The following is an 18,594-nucleotide window of genomic DNA, read 5'->3' as shown; positions in this document are numbered from 1 at the left end:
CTCAGCCTCCCGAGCAGCTGGGACTACAGGCTACACGCGCCTGCCACCGCGCCCGGCTAATTTGTGTGTGTTTACGGTTTCACCGCGTTAGCCAGGATGGTCTCGATCTCCCGACCCCGTGATCCGCCCGCCTCGGCCTCCTAAAGTGCTGGGATTACAGGCCTGAGCCACCGCGCCCTTCCTGCTAAACCGCTTTCAACTGGCGCTGCCGGGCCGCCTGGTCAAGGCCCAGCCCCCTGAAGCGGACAGCCGCGGCTAGGGCGGCGCACCCGGGTTAACCCGTGGACCTCGTGGCCTCAAACACGAGGGCGCCCTGGGCCGGCGGCTTCACGCATGCGAAGTTCCGGGTCCCCCCCACGCCGCCCCCGACACCCGCCCCTCAGCCCCTACTGGCCCGCGCCCCTCCTGCCCGCTGCCCTTCCGTGGCCCTGGCTTAGGACACCCAACCCAGCCTTCATGAGGCGCCCCCTCTCCCAGCTCCCCAACCCCGCCCCGCCCCGCCCCCGCCCGTCTTCGGCAGCTTCAGCGCCGCCGCCACAGCCCTGGGCCTAGACCTGGCACCCCCAGTCGCCCGCGGTCTCCTCGTGGTGGCGCCGGCGTCCCCACTGGAGCTGCTGGAGGCCAAGCCCAAGAGTAGCGGCCGCTCCTGGCCTGGGAAAGGCACCACCATGTATGACTGTGCGGCTAGAGCAAGCCCCACAGCAAGAAATCTCACCTGAAGGCACATCTGCGCAGCACACAAGTGACAAGCCCGACCACTGCCACTGGGATGGATGCAGCTGGAAGCTGCTCACTCAGACAAGCTATGGCTCCACCACCCCAAGCACAGGGGCCACTGGCCATTTCAGGGCCACTGGTGCCACCGCGCTTTCTCGCGCTCCGCCCACCTTGCCCTGTACAGGAGCCCTGCACATGCAGCCCAGACGCCCCCGCCCACCTGCGCACGGCCCCCTCCCAAACTGTGACTGGTATTTATTGCACCCAGAGAAGCGGACAGGGCACAGTGTGGCTACAGAGGGTCTGAAGACGACGCCACCGCCCCAGCCCCCATCTGTGACTGAAGGCCAGGTGGGAAAAGACCACTATTCGCCTTAGCGAGTTCTGTTTCTCAAAATGGTGCAATAATTAAGTGGCATCTTCCCTCCCACCCCACCAGGTCATAAGGCTTGATGTCCTATGAGAAATAAGGGCCTTAATTTGTACTGTCTGCGATATTTTTTATAATATTGTGCAAAACTGTGACAAATATTGCGTTAGTGTACATAGAGTGGCAGGTGGGCATTTTTTGTGCTACTTGCTTCATTTTTATAACACTTTTGCTGGTTTTATTTTTAAGTTTAAAAAAGATTTTTTTTTTAAAAAAAAATGAAAAATCCTTAATTCTCAAAGACTTTTCAAAATAGAACTCTTAAATAGTAATTGATAGCACTTTACCTGTTTTCCTGATTAAAAAATTCTAAAAGAATAAAAATAATTTCATCCTGCCTTCATATTATAACCAGAATAGTTGAAATAATATGCTTCAATTGATAGTAAAGTAGCATTTACGTTTTTGGATCAATGAAACTAAGCCAGCACTAAGAATTGTGTTACTATTCCTCCACTACATTTCAGAGTTCTTTCTTCATCTCTATACATATCACAATAATGAGTCGGCTAGGTCCATTTAGATTATCAACGTAGGTCCATTTAGATTATCAACCCAACCCTAAAAGAAAGATTTCCATTGGTTACACATTTTAGAAAATTGTTATCTTGGAACATCTGCAGTCTAATCTCAATAAATTTCAAACAAGGGCACTGAGACCCCAGCTAATAGAACTATCTAATTCAGTATTATTAAGATCCCAAAGATCAATGGCAAAGCATTGGCTATTTTCTGCACTTTGTCCAATAATTAAAATTTGGCCAGGATTGCTGTTCATAGCAGGAGCCATGAATGATTTTGTGGTGTTTTATGACATCTTAAGGGCTACAGTGGATCTTGTCCTTATATCATGATCTGCTAAACAATTCACCAACCATACTTCTCCACCTCAGTCCTGATTTTAGCCTCTTTAGGAGAACGTTGAAAACATGATTGGTAGTAATGTGTGCTGACTTGCTTAAAGATGTTACAGGAAAGATTATGCTTAAGAGTAGTTAGAGGGAAATGTCTTTTTGAGTTTGTTTCCTAAGCCCCAAGCCATTCAGCTGACCTTATTATGTCTCTTTACCTTACAGTATAAAAGTCGAAATGTGTATAATGGGAGACGAGAGATATGGGAGGAGAAGATGAAGGGACTAATATTAATTGAGCCTTTTTAGTAGGGACCCACCTTTTAGTAGAGTCTGAGCACTCCTCTCCTCATACATTGTCTCATTAAACCAACTCTCCAAAGTAGTATCTGTCCTGTTTTATGGAAAGAACAACTCAAAAATGTTGCATTGCCAGTAAGTGGTGGAGCTGGAATTTATCTGCCCCCAAAGATTCACAGACTTGCTTTGAAGAAGACAGTATAATTCAAAGTACTTTCAGGACACAGCAGTATACTGAGGTTAAAAAAAAATTACTATTCCCAAACTGAGATCCTTCTGTGAGCTTTGTGACTCTTGTTTACCCTGGCAGTTAGTTGCAATACTACCAAGTTGGCCATCAAGAACATTCTGGTCTGTTTAAGCTATAGTGGGAGAGCCAAGATATAAAAACATCACCCATGGGAATTTTGAGACTAGAGTAGTTAGAAGCTAATTTAAGATCTCCATCCAACTCTAAGATAGTCAGGGTAACTGCCAGAAGAGCCTCATGATCCCAAAGTGGGATTTTGCCCTAGTATAATGGGTTCATATTTGATTGGTCGCACTTAGCTATAAATCCTGAGAAGAAGAAGAAAGACATCAGAAAATAATTGGGCTAGAAAAACCTTAGTTTGAAAGCAAAACACAGAATCCAGGTAAGTGGGCTTACTGGGAAAGGCTTATGCCACGTTGCTACCACAATGGAGGGCCTTATGATGGCGATGGTTAGGTTCCTGCTTTCCTGCTGCACCACCATTTCTCCCAAGGCCTTGGTGTAGGTTTTAGTATTGGGCCAATTTCCGATCTGCTTGGGTGTGATCTCATCAATAACGGCGTTGTCTGCACATAAAAGGTAGTCAGAGTAAAAAGAATTCTAGCAACATGTGTTAGACAATAGACCAAAAGGAAAACGTGAGACACAGTCAAACAAAACTTCCACCCTTTAGCCATGGTTCTGGAATTCAGAACAGTCACATGATACCAAGTTTGAGTGCATACCTGCTCAAAGCATGCATGAGCTCTTTTCACTGCTAAGCCCAATCTTATCAGTCAAATCCTGTGCCCTCCCATCCAGACAGGTAGGTAGGTAGACGGATAGAATCAACAGCAATGCCACTTTATTACTACTACTAGTGTAGGACTATTAGTACTACTTTATTAGTACTACTTTAGCGCTACTTTTACTTTACCAGTACTGATTACTCTGTAGTGGTACTAATTTGAGGTAATTACATACAACCTCTTTACTTCCTCTCCAACAAGCTCATAAGTACATTCATTGCACACATTTTTGAGTCCCAGTCATTCTCCCAGTAGTGTGCTGGATGCTGTGTTCAGGGAGTTTGAGGCTCTCATCCAAGGTGTTTCAGTGGCAGCCCTGTTCAGTGTTGTCCCATAGAAACCCATTGCAGCGATCTTGAAGACTTTAGCTTTACATTTTAAAAATTTCATTCAAGGCAAATCAAATCAAAGTGACTACTTTTGGCAGACTGACACTCTGTTTTACCAATACTATGTAATGCATTTTGAAGGTCTGTTTAGAGCCTATGATAATAACTTGCTAATTATTTCCAGAGATTTTCAACGAATTCTGAAGTCTGTCAAGGGGGGTGATTATAGCACTCTGAAACAGCTTCAAAATCATGAATATTGAATACTCCTACTTACAAGATGACATGTATCATGAATAACTGAGTTACCATAGCATCAGCCTAAACTTTCTTAAAAATGTCAGAACCAGCCGGGCACGGTGGCTCACACCTGTAATCCCAGCACTTTGGGAGGCCACGGCGGGCAGATCACGAGGTCAGGAGATTAAGACCATTCTAGCCAACGTGGTGAAAACCCGTCTCTACTAAAAATACAAAAATTAGCTGGGCGCCTGTAATCCCAGCACTTTGGGAGGCCGAGACAGGCGGATCACGAGGTCAGGAGATTGAGACCATCCTGGCTAACACGGTGAAACCCCGTCTCTACTAAAAATACAAAAAAAAAAAAAAAAAAATTAGCTGGGCGTGGTGGTGTGTGCCCGTAATCCCAGCTATTCAGGAGGCTGAGGCAGGTGAATCCCCCTTCACCACCTGGACCAGAGCCAATGAGAGGGGCTGGGGAACAGGCCATGAGGCCCTGCACCCACCATTCAATGTCTTCAGGACTGTGTTCCCTCAGAACTGCTGCACCATGTGCTGGCAGCACTCCTGGTGTCTGGGTGTTTTGTGAAGTTGTACAGGATCCAGTAGAGGCCACTGGCTCTGCTGTCATATCCTAAGAGACAGCCAGGCAGGCTTGTGACTCTTGGCTGCTTCAGCACCAGAGGATGAACAGCGCCCATGCACTGAGGCTTTTAGGAGAATGGGAGGAGGGAAAGGAAGGGCAGAATGGAGTGACGTAGGGTCCATCCACCACATCCCTGAATGGAAAGACCCCTGTTCCCACAGTAGTCCCACACCGGGACCACCACCGGCACTCATGAATATGCCAGCCTCCATTTCTATGTCCTCGTCTGACAACTCCTTCCCATTTTCATCCTGGAGGTAAGACTCAATATACTAGCTCTGAGGGCACCTGAGTGTAACATGAGAGTGCCTGAAGACCTTTCATCCAAGCAGGATCCCTCCCTTGCCATCTCCAGACCTGCCCCACAAGCTCCCTCCCTGGTCTCCTGGCTCTTGTTCGCTCCTAGGCAGCCTTCTACAGTCGTCTCTAAAATGAATCTGTCACTCCTTTTTCCAGCACCTTCCATGGCTCCCCAGAGCCCTCCAGATCAAGTGCAAGTTCTTTCATCAGATGCTTGATCTCAAGCCCCATTCTACCTCCTGAATTAAGATCCCGGAGAAGCCTGCCTTGCTCAGCACAAGTGCATCAATGAACTCTGAAGCCTTGAACGTGGGCTTGGCCTTGAGGAAGTCATCAACACCCTGGCTAGTGAGGGTGCGGTACTGCTCCAGGATGATGGTGTCTGAACTTGTGCACCAAGTCAGAGGCCCTGCAGAAGCATTGCTCCTCAGGAATGAGGTAGTACAGGAAGTCCGTGCACAGACAGATCTGCTGGTGCCGTTACACTATGAGGGCACTGAGCTCCAAGATGGCGGCAACATATTCACTGGCATTCCTGCAGGGTGAGGCTGGGGAGAGGAAGCAGCTCCACAACACATATGAAACCCTGGAAGTCCTTCCCAGCCAAAATCTCTGGACCACACTACTTCCAGAAATGGGTGCCCTCTGAGCACACTTGTCTCTCTGTCTCCCACTCCGAGTTCCCTCATGGCTCCACATGCCCCAGTCTGGACCAGGACTTTGAGCCCAGCAGGTGTTCAGTCCATGGTGTTGACTGCTCCCTGGGCCAGGAGAGCCCTTGCTGGCTCTGTGACTCCTCCTGTGGAACCACTGCCTCTGCCTTGGGACCTCCCAATTCCCATGGGAAGACTCCAAGGCTGTGGATTGCCCCACCTGCCCAGGGATCCTCCAACCCCATAGGCCTTACTTGATGCCTTAGCCTTCCCAGAACATGACGTGCTTCTCAGAAGGTGACTTATTTCCAATGCCATCTGTGGACGTTTCCTGGGGACCTCTTGCTGTTCTCCTTTATAATCTTTAGGTCAGGGCCAAGAGGAGAAACCAGACCAACCTCAGAATAAAGAAAAGGCTCACTGCCACAAATGGCAACCACCAAACAGTCAGCAGTGCTTCTGGAAGGAAGGAGGCTTCATTCTGCACAAAGCTCCTTGTTTGGCTTCTTTCTGAATCCGGGGAGGGGTAGGTACCAAGCCCAGCTTACCTGTGGTGCCTGTGCCTAGGATGTACAATGGGCCCCTGTTCCCACTGCAGGATTGACATTCCCTCCAGCTGGAGACCTGGGCTCCTGACACTGCCTGGCCTGTTTGTCCTGTGCTGGATGAGCATGGAAAGGCTGTACCTGGTATTTCCCTAGGCCCTTGGTTTCCACCATCTAGACATCCAGCAGGAGTGACCATGCCCAGCCCCACACCTGAAAGGGAACTCCCTCACAGAGCAGCCGAGACATCTACGGATGGAAGAGTGCTCAGTGAGACAGGCCACAGGGGTCCCCGGGGAGAGAGCTTGGTGAGACAGGCCACAGGGGTCCCCGGGGAGAGAGCTCGGTGAGACAGGCCACAGGGGTCCCCAGGGAGGATCGGGGGTGGAGGATTCTGGAGGTTTCCAGCCTTGGGCTCTGTGGTTCCTCAAAGAGGTTAGGTCCACCTAGTACCAGGCCTCCCCTCCCATGATTCAAAGAATGGATGAGTGTTCAACATCAGGAACTCTGATCTGGACCTGTTTTTTCATTTACGTCACCAAGCGACAACCCCAGCCCCTGAGCTAGGGATGGTCCAAGCTCTGGGATGAAATTCTCCTCCAGCAATGTGATGCTTACCGGGACAGGTAGAAAAGCTGGTGACCAGCCTGCTGTCCTCTGGGTAAGGACAGTGTGCCACCCACCCTCTGAGAGGCAGCTGGTGCCAGGCCACAGCACTGGGTGCCTGTACCCCTGGCTCTGCAGACACTGGTCATGGAGGTCCCTCCCTTTCCCCATTACCTTCTTGCTGCTCCTAGATTTCTCGTAGTCAGTAAGCACTTTGAGTCATTTTTCTGTGCATCCGATTTTACACGTTTGCTCTCAGATGACACGCGATAAAGTATGCTGAGCTTCCAGGAATCCTGGAGGGGACCTTGGATGCGAGTCTTGGGCTCCAGGGCCCTGATGGCACTGACTCAGAAGGAGCCAGGGAAGGACAAACATTGGGGCTGAACTCCTATGACCCAATGGCCATTGGTGGCCTGGCCAAGACACCCTGTCCTCAGGTCAGAGACACCATGGGCTTTGGTCAGGTCCCAGCCTCCCAGTAGTGTCCTGGCACTAGCAGGTGCTGACCCCTGAGCCACAACCACAGTTCTGGGTTTGGGGTTTGGTAAAACCACCTCAAGGACAGAGTCCTGGGGTCAGATTTGGCAGGAACCATGATGCCTCCCAGAGATGGTGTGTCACTCCCACTTGCCAGGAAATGTGCACACAGGCTGTCCCCCTGTCTATCCCATCCTGCTGGACAGGATGGAGGAACTCAGAGAACAGGCAAGGTGGGCAGCTGTGGTGCAGGGAGAGGCAAGAACATGCTGGGAGGTCAGGGCTGTGGAGGCATCAGGTGGAGTGGGCTCCAGGTGCACCTTCAGTGCACTGGGCATGTCTCAGACCAGGCTTCCCGGACCCTGGATGTGTGATGTGGTCACTCACTGGGGGACTGCTGTCAGGTCCCAGCCACCTGCCCTGGGCAGCACTGCCTCATCTCAGGACTGGCCTTTCTGAGTCCTAAGAAAAGACAGTGCTGCCCAGGCCTGACAGACTGGGAGGATCTGTTAAGTCCTCCATCCCTAGACCAGCTTCCCAACAGCAGGGACAGTCTCTTATCTTCACCTTCAGGGCACTGACTGATCCATCTCACTCTAAGGCAACCAAGGCAGAGCTGAGGACCTGCACCAGGCTGGGAGCCAATCCCCTCCCCAAATGGGCCTGAGGGAAGCCCATCCCTGACCCAATCTGCCACAAGTTTCAGCCCAGGAGACACATAGGGAAGGGAGGATGGGGCCTCCCTGCTGGCTGACCCTGGAAAAGTGGGATCTGGGAGAAGAGGGAGCACAAGGCTGGCAGGGGATGCTCCAGGCCCATGGAGAGCTCAGGCTGCACCATGGGGCTGCCCCTCCTAGGCTGGAGGCTGTGCCCTCTACAGGATCTGAGAAAGTCCAGTCCTGACAGTCCTGACATGGGACAGCACTGCCCAGGATGGTTAGCCGGGGCCTGAGAGCAGTCCCCGAGGGAGTGACCATATCACCTGGCTGGGGTTCAGGGAGCCTGGGGTGAGACCCACCCACTGCACTGAGGGTGTACCTGGAGCCCACCCCACTTGACCCCTCACAGCCCTCACAGGATCTGACCTCCCAGCATGCACCTGCCTCTCCCTGCACCCCAGCTGCCCACACTGCCTGTTCTCTGGCTTCCTCCATCCTGTGCAGCCCATAGACTGTGACCATCTCTCTGGCCACTCTGGCCCTTTCTTTACCTTTGTCCTGTCAGAATCTCTGAGCAAGATCTCCCAGGTCCATCCACACACCTGCTTTGTCCACTTTTGACTGGGCCATTGGGCACCACTGGGCCATCCCAGCTGGTCCACAGGGCCCTCGATAATGCACAATACACCTGGCTTCTCCAAGCAGTGCTCAGCAGTCCCCACTGACCAGGTTCCTGCTGACCAGACTCCACACATCAGGTCTTCCCTAACCACACCCTCACTGATTAGACCTCCCATCACCAGGCCCCACTAATCATGCCCCCGCTACCAGGCACACAATGACCAGGACTCCACTGACCAGGACCTCACTGACCAGGTCTCACGGACCAGGTCCTTACTGACAAGGCCTCACTGACCAGGACCTTAATGACAAGGCCTCACTGACCAGGTTCTCACTGACCAGGCCTCACTGACCAGGACCTTACTGACAAGGCCTCCCTGACAAGGACTCACTGACCAGGTCCTTACTGACAAGTCCTCACTGACCAGGTCCTTACTGACAAGGCCTCCCTGACAAGGACTCACTGACCAGGTCCTTACTGACAAGTCCTCACTGACCAGGTCCTTACTGACAAGGCCTCCCTGACAAGGACTCACTGACCAGGTCCTTACTGACAAGTCCTCACTGACCAGGCCTCACTGACCAGGTCCTTACTGACCAGGCCTCACTGACCAGGTCCTTACTGACAAGGCCTCCCTGACAAGGCCTCACTGACCAGGTCTCATTGACCAGGTCCTTACTGACCAGGCCTCACTGACCAGGTCCTTACTGACCAGGCCTCACTGACAAGGTCCTTACAGACAAGGCCTCACTGACAAGGTCCCTACTGACAAGTTCTCACTGACTAGGTCATTACTGACAAGGCCTCACTTATCAGGTTCCACCGATCATGACCCCACTGCCTGACCACAGATGAGGCCCCACTGACCAGGCCTCCAGGGAACAGGCTGCCACTGATCAGGCCCCTCCTAACCAGGCCTGAGGTGACCAGATGCCCCTGATTGGGACCCTAATAAGTAGGCCCCATGGAACAGGCACCGACTGCTCAGGTCCCTGATGACCAGGTCACCCCGTAGACCAGTGCTACAAAAGTCACCACTGACCAAGTCCTCTCTGACCAGGTCCCCTCTGATTAGATTCCACTGACCAGGTTGCCCTGACCAGGGCCCCACTGGCAAGGGCCTCACTGATGAGGACACACCCACCAGGCCCTGCTGACTAGGTCCCATGTGACCAGTCCTCCACTGAATAGCACCCCTTGACCTGCTCACAAGTGACCCAGCCCATGCTGACCAGGCTACCACTAAGCCCCAGCTAACCAGGTCTCCACTGGTCAAGCCCCACAGCCCAGGTTTGCACTGACCAGACACCAAACAACTGGCTGCCAATACGTCCCCACTCACCAAAACCCCCACCACTAGATCCCCCTGAGACCCTCTCTAAGCAGACCCCTGCTGACCACGCTGCCACTAAATAAGCCTCACTGACCAAGTCCCAACTGACTAGGTCCACTGAGCAGGTGCACGCTGATCAGGACCCTCCTAACCACACCAGAAGGCCAAGCAGCAATGAAGTGTTTCATATGGCAGAAGCAGGAGCAAGACAGAGAGAGGAAAGAGGTGCCACAGCCCATTATACAACCGGATCACATGAGAACTCACTATCAGGAGATCAGCACCAAGAAGATTAACCATTGGTGAAGGATCCACCACACACACCACTGCCTACTATTTCCAGGCAGAAGCCTCCTGCAGAGGCAGAGCCTTTTGGGAAACTTCTACTATGGCAGTGTGGAAGGAAAATATGGGCTTGGAGACCCCACATAGGAGGCCAACATCTTCCAGACCCCAGACTCATAAGCCCACCAACAGCCTGCACTCTCAGTATGGAAAAGCTACAGGCACTCAACACCAGCTCAGCCCATGAGAGCAGCCATGGGGGCTAAAGCCTGCAAAGCCAGCACTGCCCTAGTAGAGGTTTTCCATGAGGCTGTGGCTCTGCAGCAGGCTACTCCCCCTTCCTACTACCCACCATCCTCTCACCACCCTACCGGCAACCCACTCCTACTGACACTACCCACATTTTTTCCTTTCAACCCCAACTCCCTTCCATCCACGATTAAATCACCTACTGCCAGGCCCCATCTCCAACATTCATCAGGATTACAATTCACATGAGATTTTGTAGGGAAACACAGCAAATCCATATTATTCTGACCCTGACCCCTCCGAATCTCATGTCCTTCTCACAGATCAAAATACAATCATACCTTTTCAAAAGTTGCCAAAAGTCTTAACTCATTCCAGCATTAACTCAAATGTAAAAAGTTCAATGTCTCATCTGAGACAAGCCTACAGTCTCATTTGCCTATGAGTCCCTGAATTTAAAAGGGCATTCTTTTCTTTCAAGATACAAGATGGTACACTCATTGGGTAAGCTTTCTCAATCCAACGGGAAGAAATTTCCCAGCAAAATAACACAGATGGGACCACAGGCCCAATGCAAGTCCAAAACCCAAGAGGCCAGTATCCATTCAGTCTCACAGCTCCAAAATCATGAAGATAACTCATTATCACAAGGACACAAATAAGGAGATTGTGTTTAATCATTTGTGAAGGATCCACCTGCCACCATCATTTTTCACCCCTCACCCCCAACATAATCCCCCCATTCTCCCTATCCCCCACCTTCCAACCCCCACTCTCCACCATGATTAAATCATCTTCCACCAGGCCCCACCTTTAACATTCCCCATTACAATTCCACACGACTTTTGGTAGGGACACAGAGCCAAATTTATTATTCTGTCCTTGGCCCAAATCTCATGTCTGACTTGTTTTTCTAAGACCACCAGAGCGGGCGCAAAGGAACCAGCGACTAGGCAAGGGTAGGAGCAAAACTGCAGGTTTATTTTGGTCACCTAGCTTCAGGGGAAGAAGGTGGGTAAGGAGAGGTCTGTTGGCCTCCGGCGAAAGAGGCCCACAGAGTTCTCCATGGTGCTCTCGGACGGAGTTCCGACAGTCCCGACCGCAGTGGGGAAGCTGGGAAGTCCGTGCGTGGCACTGGTCCGGAGTGGCTTTTCTGGGAGTGGGAGGGCGATAGGCAGGGCATGGGCGTGTCCGGGGGCATTCCGCAGGTGCGACCAGGTAAATCTTGGTCTCTTCAGATTGACGTCACCTGGCGCATGCCCAGTTGGTCTGCACCTTCCCGGGCGTCGGCTGCATTTTCGCGCGCGCGGGAAAAGTTGGGGGGGGATGAAGAACCCGGAAGTGCGCCATCTTGCCTCCGTTCGTCCAAACAATGTCCTTCTCACATTGCCAACTACAATGATACCTTCCCTACAATCCCCCAAAGTCTTATATCATTTCATCATTTATACAAATGTTCAAAGCTTAAAGTCTCATCCAACACAAGGCTGCAGACCCTTAGACTCATGAACCTCTGAAATATAAAGCAAGTTAACTACTTCCAAGGTACAATGCTTATACAGGCAATGGGTAAGCATTCCCAGCCAAAAGGAATAATTGTGCCAGTAAGAACAAAACACAGAAAGGACTTACAGGCCCCTGAAACTCCAAACCCAGAAGGCCAGTCATTCAATCCTACAACTCCAACATTATCCTTTTTGAAACCTTGTCCCACATCCAGGGCACACGGAGGTAAGGGCTGGGCTCCCAAGGCCTCGGGCAGCTCTGCACCTGTGGCTTTGCAGGGTTTACACCCCAGGGCTGCCTTCATGGGCTGGGCTGGTGTTGAGTGCCTGTAGCTTTTCCCCACGGACCGTACAAGCTGTTGCGGGGTCTATGAATCTGGGGTCTTCATGATGGTGGCCTCCAGTGTGGGGGCTCCAACTCTGTATTTTCCTTCTGCACTGCCCTGGTAGAGGTTTCTTATGAGATTCTGCCTTTTTGGAAGGCTTTTGCCTGGACACCCAGACATTTCCATACATCCTCCAAAATCTATACAGAGGCTCCCAAGCCTCTAGTCTCATGCTCCATCCAACCAGTGGCTTAACACTATGAGGAAGTTCATGAGAACTCACTGTCACGAGGTCAGCATCAAGAAGATGGTGCTTAATCACTGGTGAAGGATCCGCTCCCCAACCCACCTCCACCCCCTACTGTTTCCAGGCAGAAGCCTGAGGCAGAGGCAGAGCCTCTTGGAAAACCCGTACTATGGCAGTGCAGAAGAAAAACATGGGCTTGGAACCCCTATGCAGGAGGCCATCATCCTCCAAAACCCAGATTTATAGCCCCACCAACAGCTCGCACCTTCAGTATGGAAAAACTACTGGCACTCAACATCAGCCCAGCCCATGAGAGCAGCCGTGGGGCTACACCCTGCAAAGCCACAGGTGCACTGTCCTAGTAGAGGTTTTGCATGAGCCTCTGCCTCTGCAGCAGGCTACTCCTCCTTCCTACTACCCCCACCCTCCCACCACCCTACAGCCAGCTTACTCCTCACCACCCTACCCACCCCTTTTTCCCTCCAACCCCACCCCCTCCCATCCATGATTAAATCACCTCCCACCAGGCTCCACCTCCAACATTTGGGATTGCAATTCCACATGAGTTTTTCTAGAGAAATATAGCCAAACCATATCATTCTGCCCTGGACCTCCTCCCCCTGAATCTCATGTCATTCTCACAGAGTAAAATACAGTCATGCCTTTTCAAATGTTTCCAAAAGCCTTAACTCGTACCAGCATTAACTCAAATGTAAAAAGTTCAAAGTCTTATCTGATACAAGGCTACAGTCTCTTCTGCCTGTGAGTCTCTGAATTTCAAATGGAGTTCTTTTAAGGTACAATGATGGTACAGACATTGGGTAAGCTCTCTCAATCCAAAGGGAAGAAATTTCCCAGAAAAATAATACAAATGGGACCACAGGCCCAATGCACATCCAAAACCCAGCAGGCCAGTATTCATTGAATCTCAAAGCCCCTAAATCATGAAGCAAACTATCAGAAGGACAGCATTAAAAAGATGCTGTTTAACTATTTGTGAAGGACCTGCCTCCCACCCCGCCTTTCCCCCGAACCCCACCACAATCCCCGCAATGCTCCTCACCAGCCCCACCTTCCAACCTCCACTCTCCACCATGATTAAATCACCATCCACCAGTCCCCACATTTTAACTCTTCCCATTACAATTCCACAGGAGTTTTGGTAGGGACACAGAGCCAAATCATATTATTCTGTCCCTGGTCTCCCAAATCTCCTATCTTTCTCACACTGCAAAATACAATGATGCCTTCCCTACAGTCCCCCAAATCTTAAATAATTCCAGCATTTACTCAAATGTCCAAAACCCAAAGTCTCATCTGAGACAAGGCTACAGTTCTTTCTGCCCCTGAGTTTCTGAATTATAAAGCAAGTTAACTACTTCCAAGGTACAATGATTGTACAGCCAATGGGTAAGCATTCCAGGCAACAGAAAAAAAAAAATTGCCAGAAAGAAAAACAAAACACAGATGGGACTCACAGGATACATGAACATCCATTACCCAAGAGGCCAGTCACTCAATCCGACAGCTCCAAAATCATCCTTTCTGAATCCTTGTCCCACATCCGGGGCACTGGGGTAGGGGCTGGGGTCCCAAGGCCTTGGGCAGATCTGTGCCTGTGGCTTTGCAGCATTCAGCACCCAAGGCTGCCTCTCAGGGACAGAGTTGATGTTGAGTGCCTGTGGCTTTTCCACACTCAGGTGCAAGCTGGTGGTGGGTCTATGAATCTGGGGTTTGGAGAATGGAGCCTCCCTGTGTGGGGGCTTCAACCCTCTATGTCCCTTCTTTGCAGCCCTAGTAGAGGTTTTCCATGAGGCTCTGGCTCTTGGAAAGGCTCCTGCCTGCACACTCAGGTTTTTCTGTACATCCTCTGGAGTCTAGACGGAGGCTCCCAAGCCTCTGGTCTCTTGCTCTGTGCACCTAATGGCTTAACACTATGTGGAAGCCATCAAGGCTTGCAGCCACCTCTGAAGCAGTGACCCAAGCTGTATCTGTGCATTTTTTCAGTCATAGCTGGAGCTTGAGCTGCAGGGATGAAGGCAGCCGTGTCCTCGTGATGCACACAGAAGCGGGGCCATGCAGCTGGCCCAGGAAACCATTCATCTCTGCTAGGCCCCAGGACCTGTGACAGCAAGGGCCACTGCAAAGGTCTCTGAAATGCCTTCAAGGCCTTTTACCCTTTGTCTTGGCTGCTTGCACTAAGCTCCTTTTTATGCAAATACCCTGAGCCTTCTTGAATTTTCCCCATTAGCTATTTTATATTTTATTAGCTATTAGCTGTTAGTTATCCTATTTTCAAAAAGAAAATAACTTTTCTTTTTGACCACTTGGCCAGGCTGCAAATTTTCCAAACTTTTAAGCTCCGCTTCTCCTTCAAATGGAAGTTCCAACTTGAGGTCATTCCTTAGGCTCTTACATAACACAGGCTGTTCGACGCAGAGAGGACACCTCTTGAGCTATGCAGCCTAGATGTTCATTCCACAAGATACATCCTAAATCATCACCCCCAAGTTCATAGTTTCACAGATCTCCAGGGCAGGGTCACTGTGCAGCCACGTTCTCTGTTAGGCCAATCAAATGGAACCCTGGCTCTTGTTCACAGGAAATTCCTCATTTTCATCTGAGACCTTTTAAGTCTGGCCTTCACTGTCCATCCTTCTGTCAGCCTTCTCATCACAAGCATTTCACAATTCTCTACAGTGCTCCAAAGTTTTCCTCACCTTGCTGTCTTCTAAGCTCTCCCAACTCTCCCGACCTCTGTCTTTTATCCACTTCTGAACCTGCTTCTACACTGTCAGCTATCTTTGTCACAGCCTGGCAATGTGGTAAAAGAAAAGTCCAATTTCAGGGAAAAAATTCACGCAGGATTCAGATATTTGCATGAAAAGAAGCTGAGCACTGATTGCCAAGACAATGGGGAAAAGGCCTTGAAGGCATTTCATGGCTTCAGTTCACAGTACTAACTGTATGATCATAAAGAAAGTTTAATTGGCTCACGGTTCTGCAGGCTGCAAAGGAAACACAGTGGCTTCTGCTTCTGGGAAGACTCAGGTGCCTCTCAATCATACCAGAAGGCCAAGGGGCAAGGAGATGTTTCACGTGGCAGGAGAAGGAGCAGACTGAGAGGAAAAAGGTGCCACACCCTGCTATAAAACCAGATCTCATGAGAACTCACTATCACAAGGTCAGCATCAAGAAGACAGTGCTTAACCATTGGTGAAGGCTTCCACCCTGGAAAACCACCTCCCACTGTTTCCAGGAAGAAGCATGCTACAGAGGCAGAGCCTCTTGGGAAACCTCTGCTAGGGCACTGCAGAAGGAAAATACAGGCTTGCAGGCCCCATGCAGAGGGCCACCACCCTCCGGACCCCAGGCCCACCCTAGCAGAAGTGGCTGGTTGCTCTTGAGCCACCTTGGCTTTGCCTGCAATGCACAGGCCCCAGCTACTGACACACTGCTCCGAGTGAGCTTGTTCTGCCTTTTCCTAAATTCTAAGTCTGGCCAGGGACACAGAAGGCCGAGTACCCTGGGTGGTAATCCTGCCCACTTTCTGCACTTTAACATAAAGTCCTCCTCAAGACGGCCTGTGGTCTGCCTTTTGGCAACCAACAAGACCGCAGTGCCATAGTAGCCCTGAGGCATGGACTGGAGCACCAAAGGCAGCGCACACCCTGCTCCTGAGCCTGCTGCTTTATTTTCTGTGTGGCTCCATTTGTAGCACGGTTGTTGCACTGAGGCTTCTACATGCTGGGCAAGGCCAAGCTGGCTCAAAGAGCAACCAGCCACTTCTGCAAGGGTGTGCCAACAGAAGACAGACCAGCCACCAACATCACTTGCTGCAGGACATGGGACATCAGTTCTCCTACGCTAAAGGTAAGGCCACAGTGCCATCTGCTTTTCCTCAGGCCTCTGCTCCATCAGCCATGAGGTGGCAGCCACTCATGCTGTGTGAACCTGGCCATACCTGCTTCCTTGAGTGGGGGAGGTTAGTGGCTGGTCCACCGGCTCCTGGCACACCCTTGCAGAAGAGGCTGGTTGCTCTTTGAGCCAGCTTGGCCTTGCCTGGCATGCACAGGCACAAGGTACTGACACGCTGCTCTGAGTGAGCCTGTGCGGCCATGGGCCAAATTCTAAGTCAGGCCACGGCCACAGAAGTTGAGTCCCCCAGGTGGTAATTCTGGCGACTTTCTGCACTTGAACATAAAGTCTTCCTCAAGACGGCCTGTGGTCTGCCTCTTGGCAACCAAGAAACCCGAAGTGCCATATGAGCCCTGAGGCATGGACTAGAGCCCCAAAGGCAGTGCACACCCTGCTCCTGAGTCTGCTGCTCATTTCCTCTGTGGCTTCATTTGTAGCACGGTTGTTGCACTGAGGCTTGTGCATGCCAGGGAAGGCCAAGCTGGCTCAAAGAGCAACCAGTCACTTCTGCAAGGGTGTGCAAGGAGTTGGTGGAGCAGCCACCAACCTCACTCGCTGCAAGTCGAGGTACATCACTTCTACCCTGCAGGTAGAGTCCCAGTGCTATCTGCTTTACCTGAGGCCTCTGTTCCCTCAGCTATCAGGAGGAAGTCACTCAGGTTATAGGAACCTGGCCATCCCTGCTTCCTTGACTGGGTGAGGGTGGTGGCTGGTCCAACTGCTCTAGGCACACCCTTGCAGAGGTAACTCATTGCTCCAAGAACCAGCTTAGCCTTACGTGGCAAGCACAGGCCCCAGCTAACTACACGGTGCTCCGAGTCAGCTTGTCCTGCCTTGGCCCAAATTCTAAGTCTGGCCAGGGCCACAGAAGGCCGAGCCTCCTGGGTGGTAATCCTGCCCGCTTTCTCCACTTGAACAAAAAGTCCTCCTCAAAACGGCCTGTGGTCTGCATCTTTGCAATCAAGAAGGCTGTAGTGCCATAGAAGCCCTGAGGCATGAACTGGAGACCAAAAGGCAACACTCACCCTGCTCCTGAGCCGGTGCTCGTTTCCTCCATATGGCTCCATGTGTAGCATGGTTGTTGCACTGAGGCTTCTGCATCCGGGCAAGGCCAAGCAAGCTCAAAGAGCAACCAGCCACCTCTGCAAGGGTGTGCCAGGAGCAGGTGGACCAGCCACCAAACTCACTCACTGATGGACATGGTACATCAGTTCTTCTACCCTAAAGGTAGGGCGAGAGGCAGACCACAGGCCGTCTTGAGGAGGACTTTATGCTCAAGTGCAGAAAGCAGGCAGGATTACCACCCAAGGGACTCGGCCTTCCGTCGCCCACAGTGCCACACGAGCCCTGAGGCATGCACCGGTGCCATCTGCTTTATACAAAAATTAAGACAGATTAAACACTTCAACGTGCCACCTGCATTTCCTCAGGCCTCTGTTCCATCAGCCATTAGGTGGCAGCCACTCAGACTGTGGGAATCTCAACATCCCTGCGTCCTTGAGTGGGTGAGGTTGCTGGCTGGCCCACCTGCTCCAGGCACACCCTTGCAGAGGTGTCTGGTTGCTATTTCAGACAGCTTGGCCTTGCCTGGCATGCACAGGCCCCAGTAACTTACAGGCTGCTCTGAGTCAGCTTGTTCCAAATTCTACGTCTGGCCAGGGCCACAGAAGACCGACTCCCCTGGGTGGTAATTCTGCTTGCTTTCTGCACTTGAACACAAAGTCCTACTCAAGACGGCCTGTGGTCTGCCTCTTCGCAACCAACAAGCACACATTGCCATATGAGCCCTGAGGCACTGACGAGCCCCAAAGGCAGCATATACCCTGCTCCTGAGCCTGCTGTTCGTTTCCTCTACATGGCTCCATTTGTAGCACAGTTGCTGCACTGAGGCTTCTGCATGCCAGGCAGGGCCAAGTTGCCTCAAAGAGCAACCAGCCACCTCTGCAAGGGTGTGCCAGGAGTCGGTGGATGAGTCAACAACCTCACGTGCTTCCAGTCGGGGTACATCAGTTCTTCTACCCTACAGGTAGGGCCCCAGTGCTATCTGCTTTTCCTGAGGACTCTGCTAAATCAGTCATCAGGAGGCAGCCCCCAGGCTGTAGGAACCTGGCAATCCCTGCTTCCTTGACTGGGTGAGGTTGGTGGCTGCCCACCTGCTCCAGGCGCACCCTTGCAGAGGTGGCTGGTTGCTCTTTGAGCCAACTTGGACTTGCCTGACATGCACAGGCCCCGGCTACCTACACGCTGCACAGAGTCAGCTTGACCTGCCTTGGCCGAAATTCCAACTCTGGCCAAGGCCACAGAAGGCCAAG

At 51.5% G+C, this 18,594-nt stretch overlaps 1 protein-coding gene across 5 annotated transcripts; it reads right to left on the bottom strand.

The window, feature by feature from the left end:
* Positions 1-1,370: 1,370 nt before the first annotated feature.
* Positions 1,371-17,843, bottom strand: LOC117095196 (fatty acyl-CoA reductase 2-like). 5 transcript variants are annotated; one of them, XR_004441858.1, is made up of 7 exons: positions 6,056-6,198; positions 5,762-5,869; positions 5,091-5,402; positions 4,415-4,618; positions 2,948-3,117; positions 2,319-2,392; positions 1,371-1,708 (listed from the first exon to the last, which is right to left on the bottom strand). XR_004441858.1 is itself a non-coding variant. In XM_033231959.1 (4 exons), exons 1-3 carry the CDS (start codon positions 17,381-17,383, stop codon positions 2,363-2,365), a joined length of 276 nt encoding a protein of 91 aa, XP_033087850.1. In that variant the 5' UTR covers positions 17,384-17,843; the 3' UTR covers positions 1,371-1,708; positions 2,319-2,362. The 5 variants fall into 5 exon arrangements, 1 of the variants encoding a protein (XP_033087850.1); XR_004441856.1 differs by having other exon boundaries at positions 5,091-5,869; XR_004441857.1 differs by having other exon boundaries at positions 5,762-6,122.
* Positions 17,844-18,594: the final 751 nt, after the last annotated feature.

The sequence above is a fragment of the Trachypithecus francoisi genome, unplaced genomic scaffold (assembly GCF_009764315.1).
Source record: "Trachypithecus francoisi isolate TF-2019V2 unplaced genomic scaffold, Tfra_2.0 Lachesis_group13, whole genome shotgun sequence".
NCBI classification, from domain to species: Eukaryota; Metazoa; Chordata; class Mammalia; order Primates; family Cercopithecidae; genus Trachypithecus; species Trachypithecus francoisi.
Note: the sequence above shows the minus strand (reverse complement) of the source record. Positions and strands in the feature narration are given on the sequence as shown.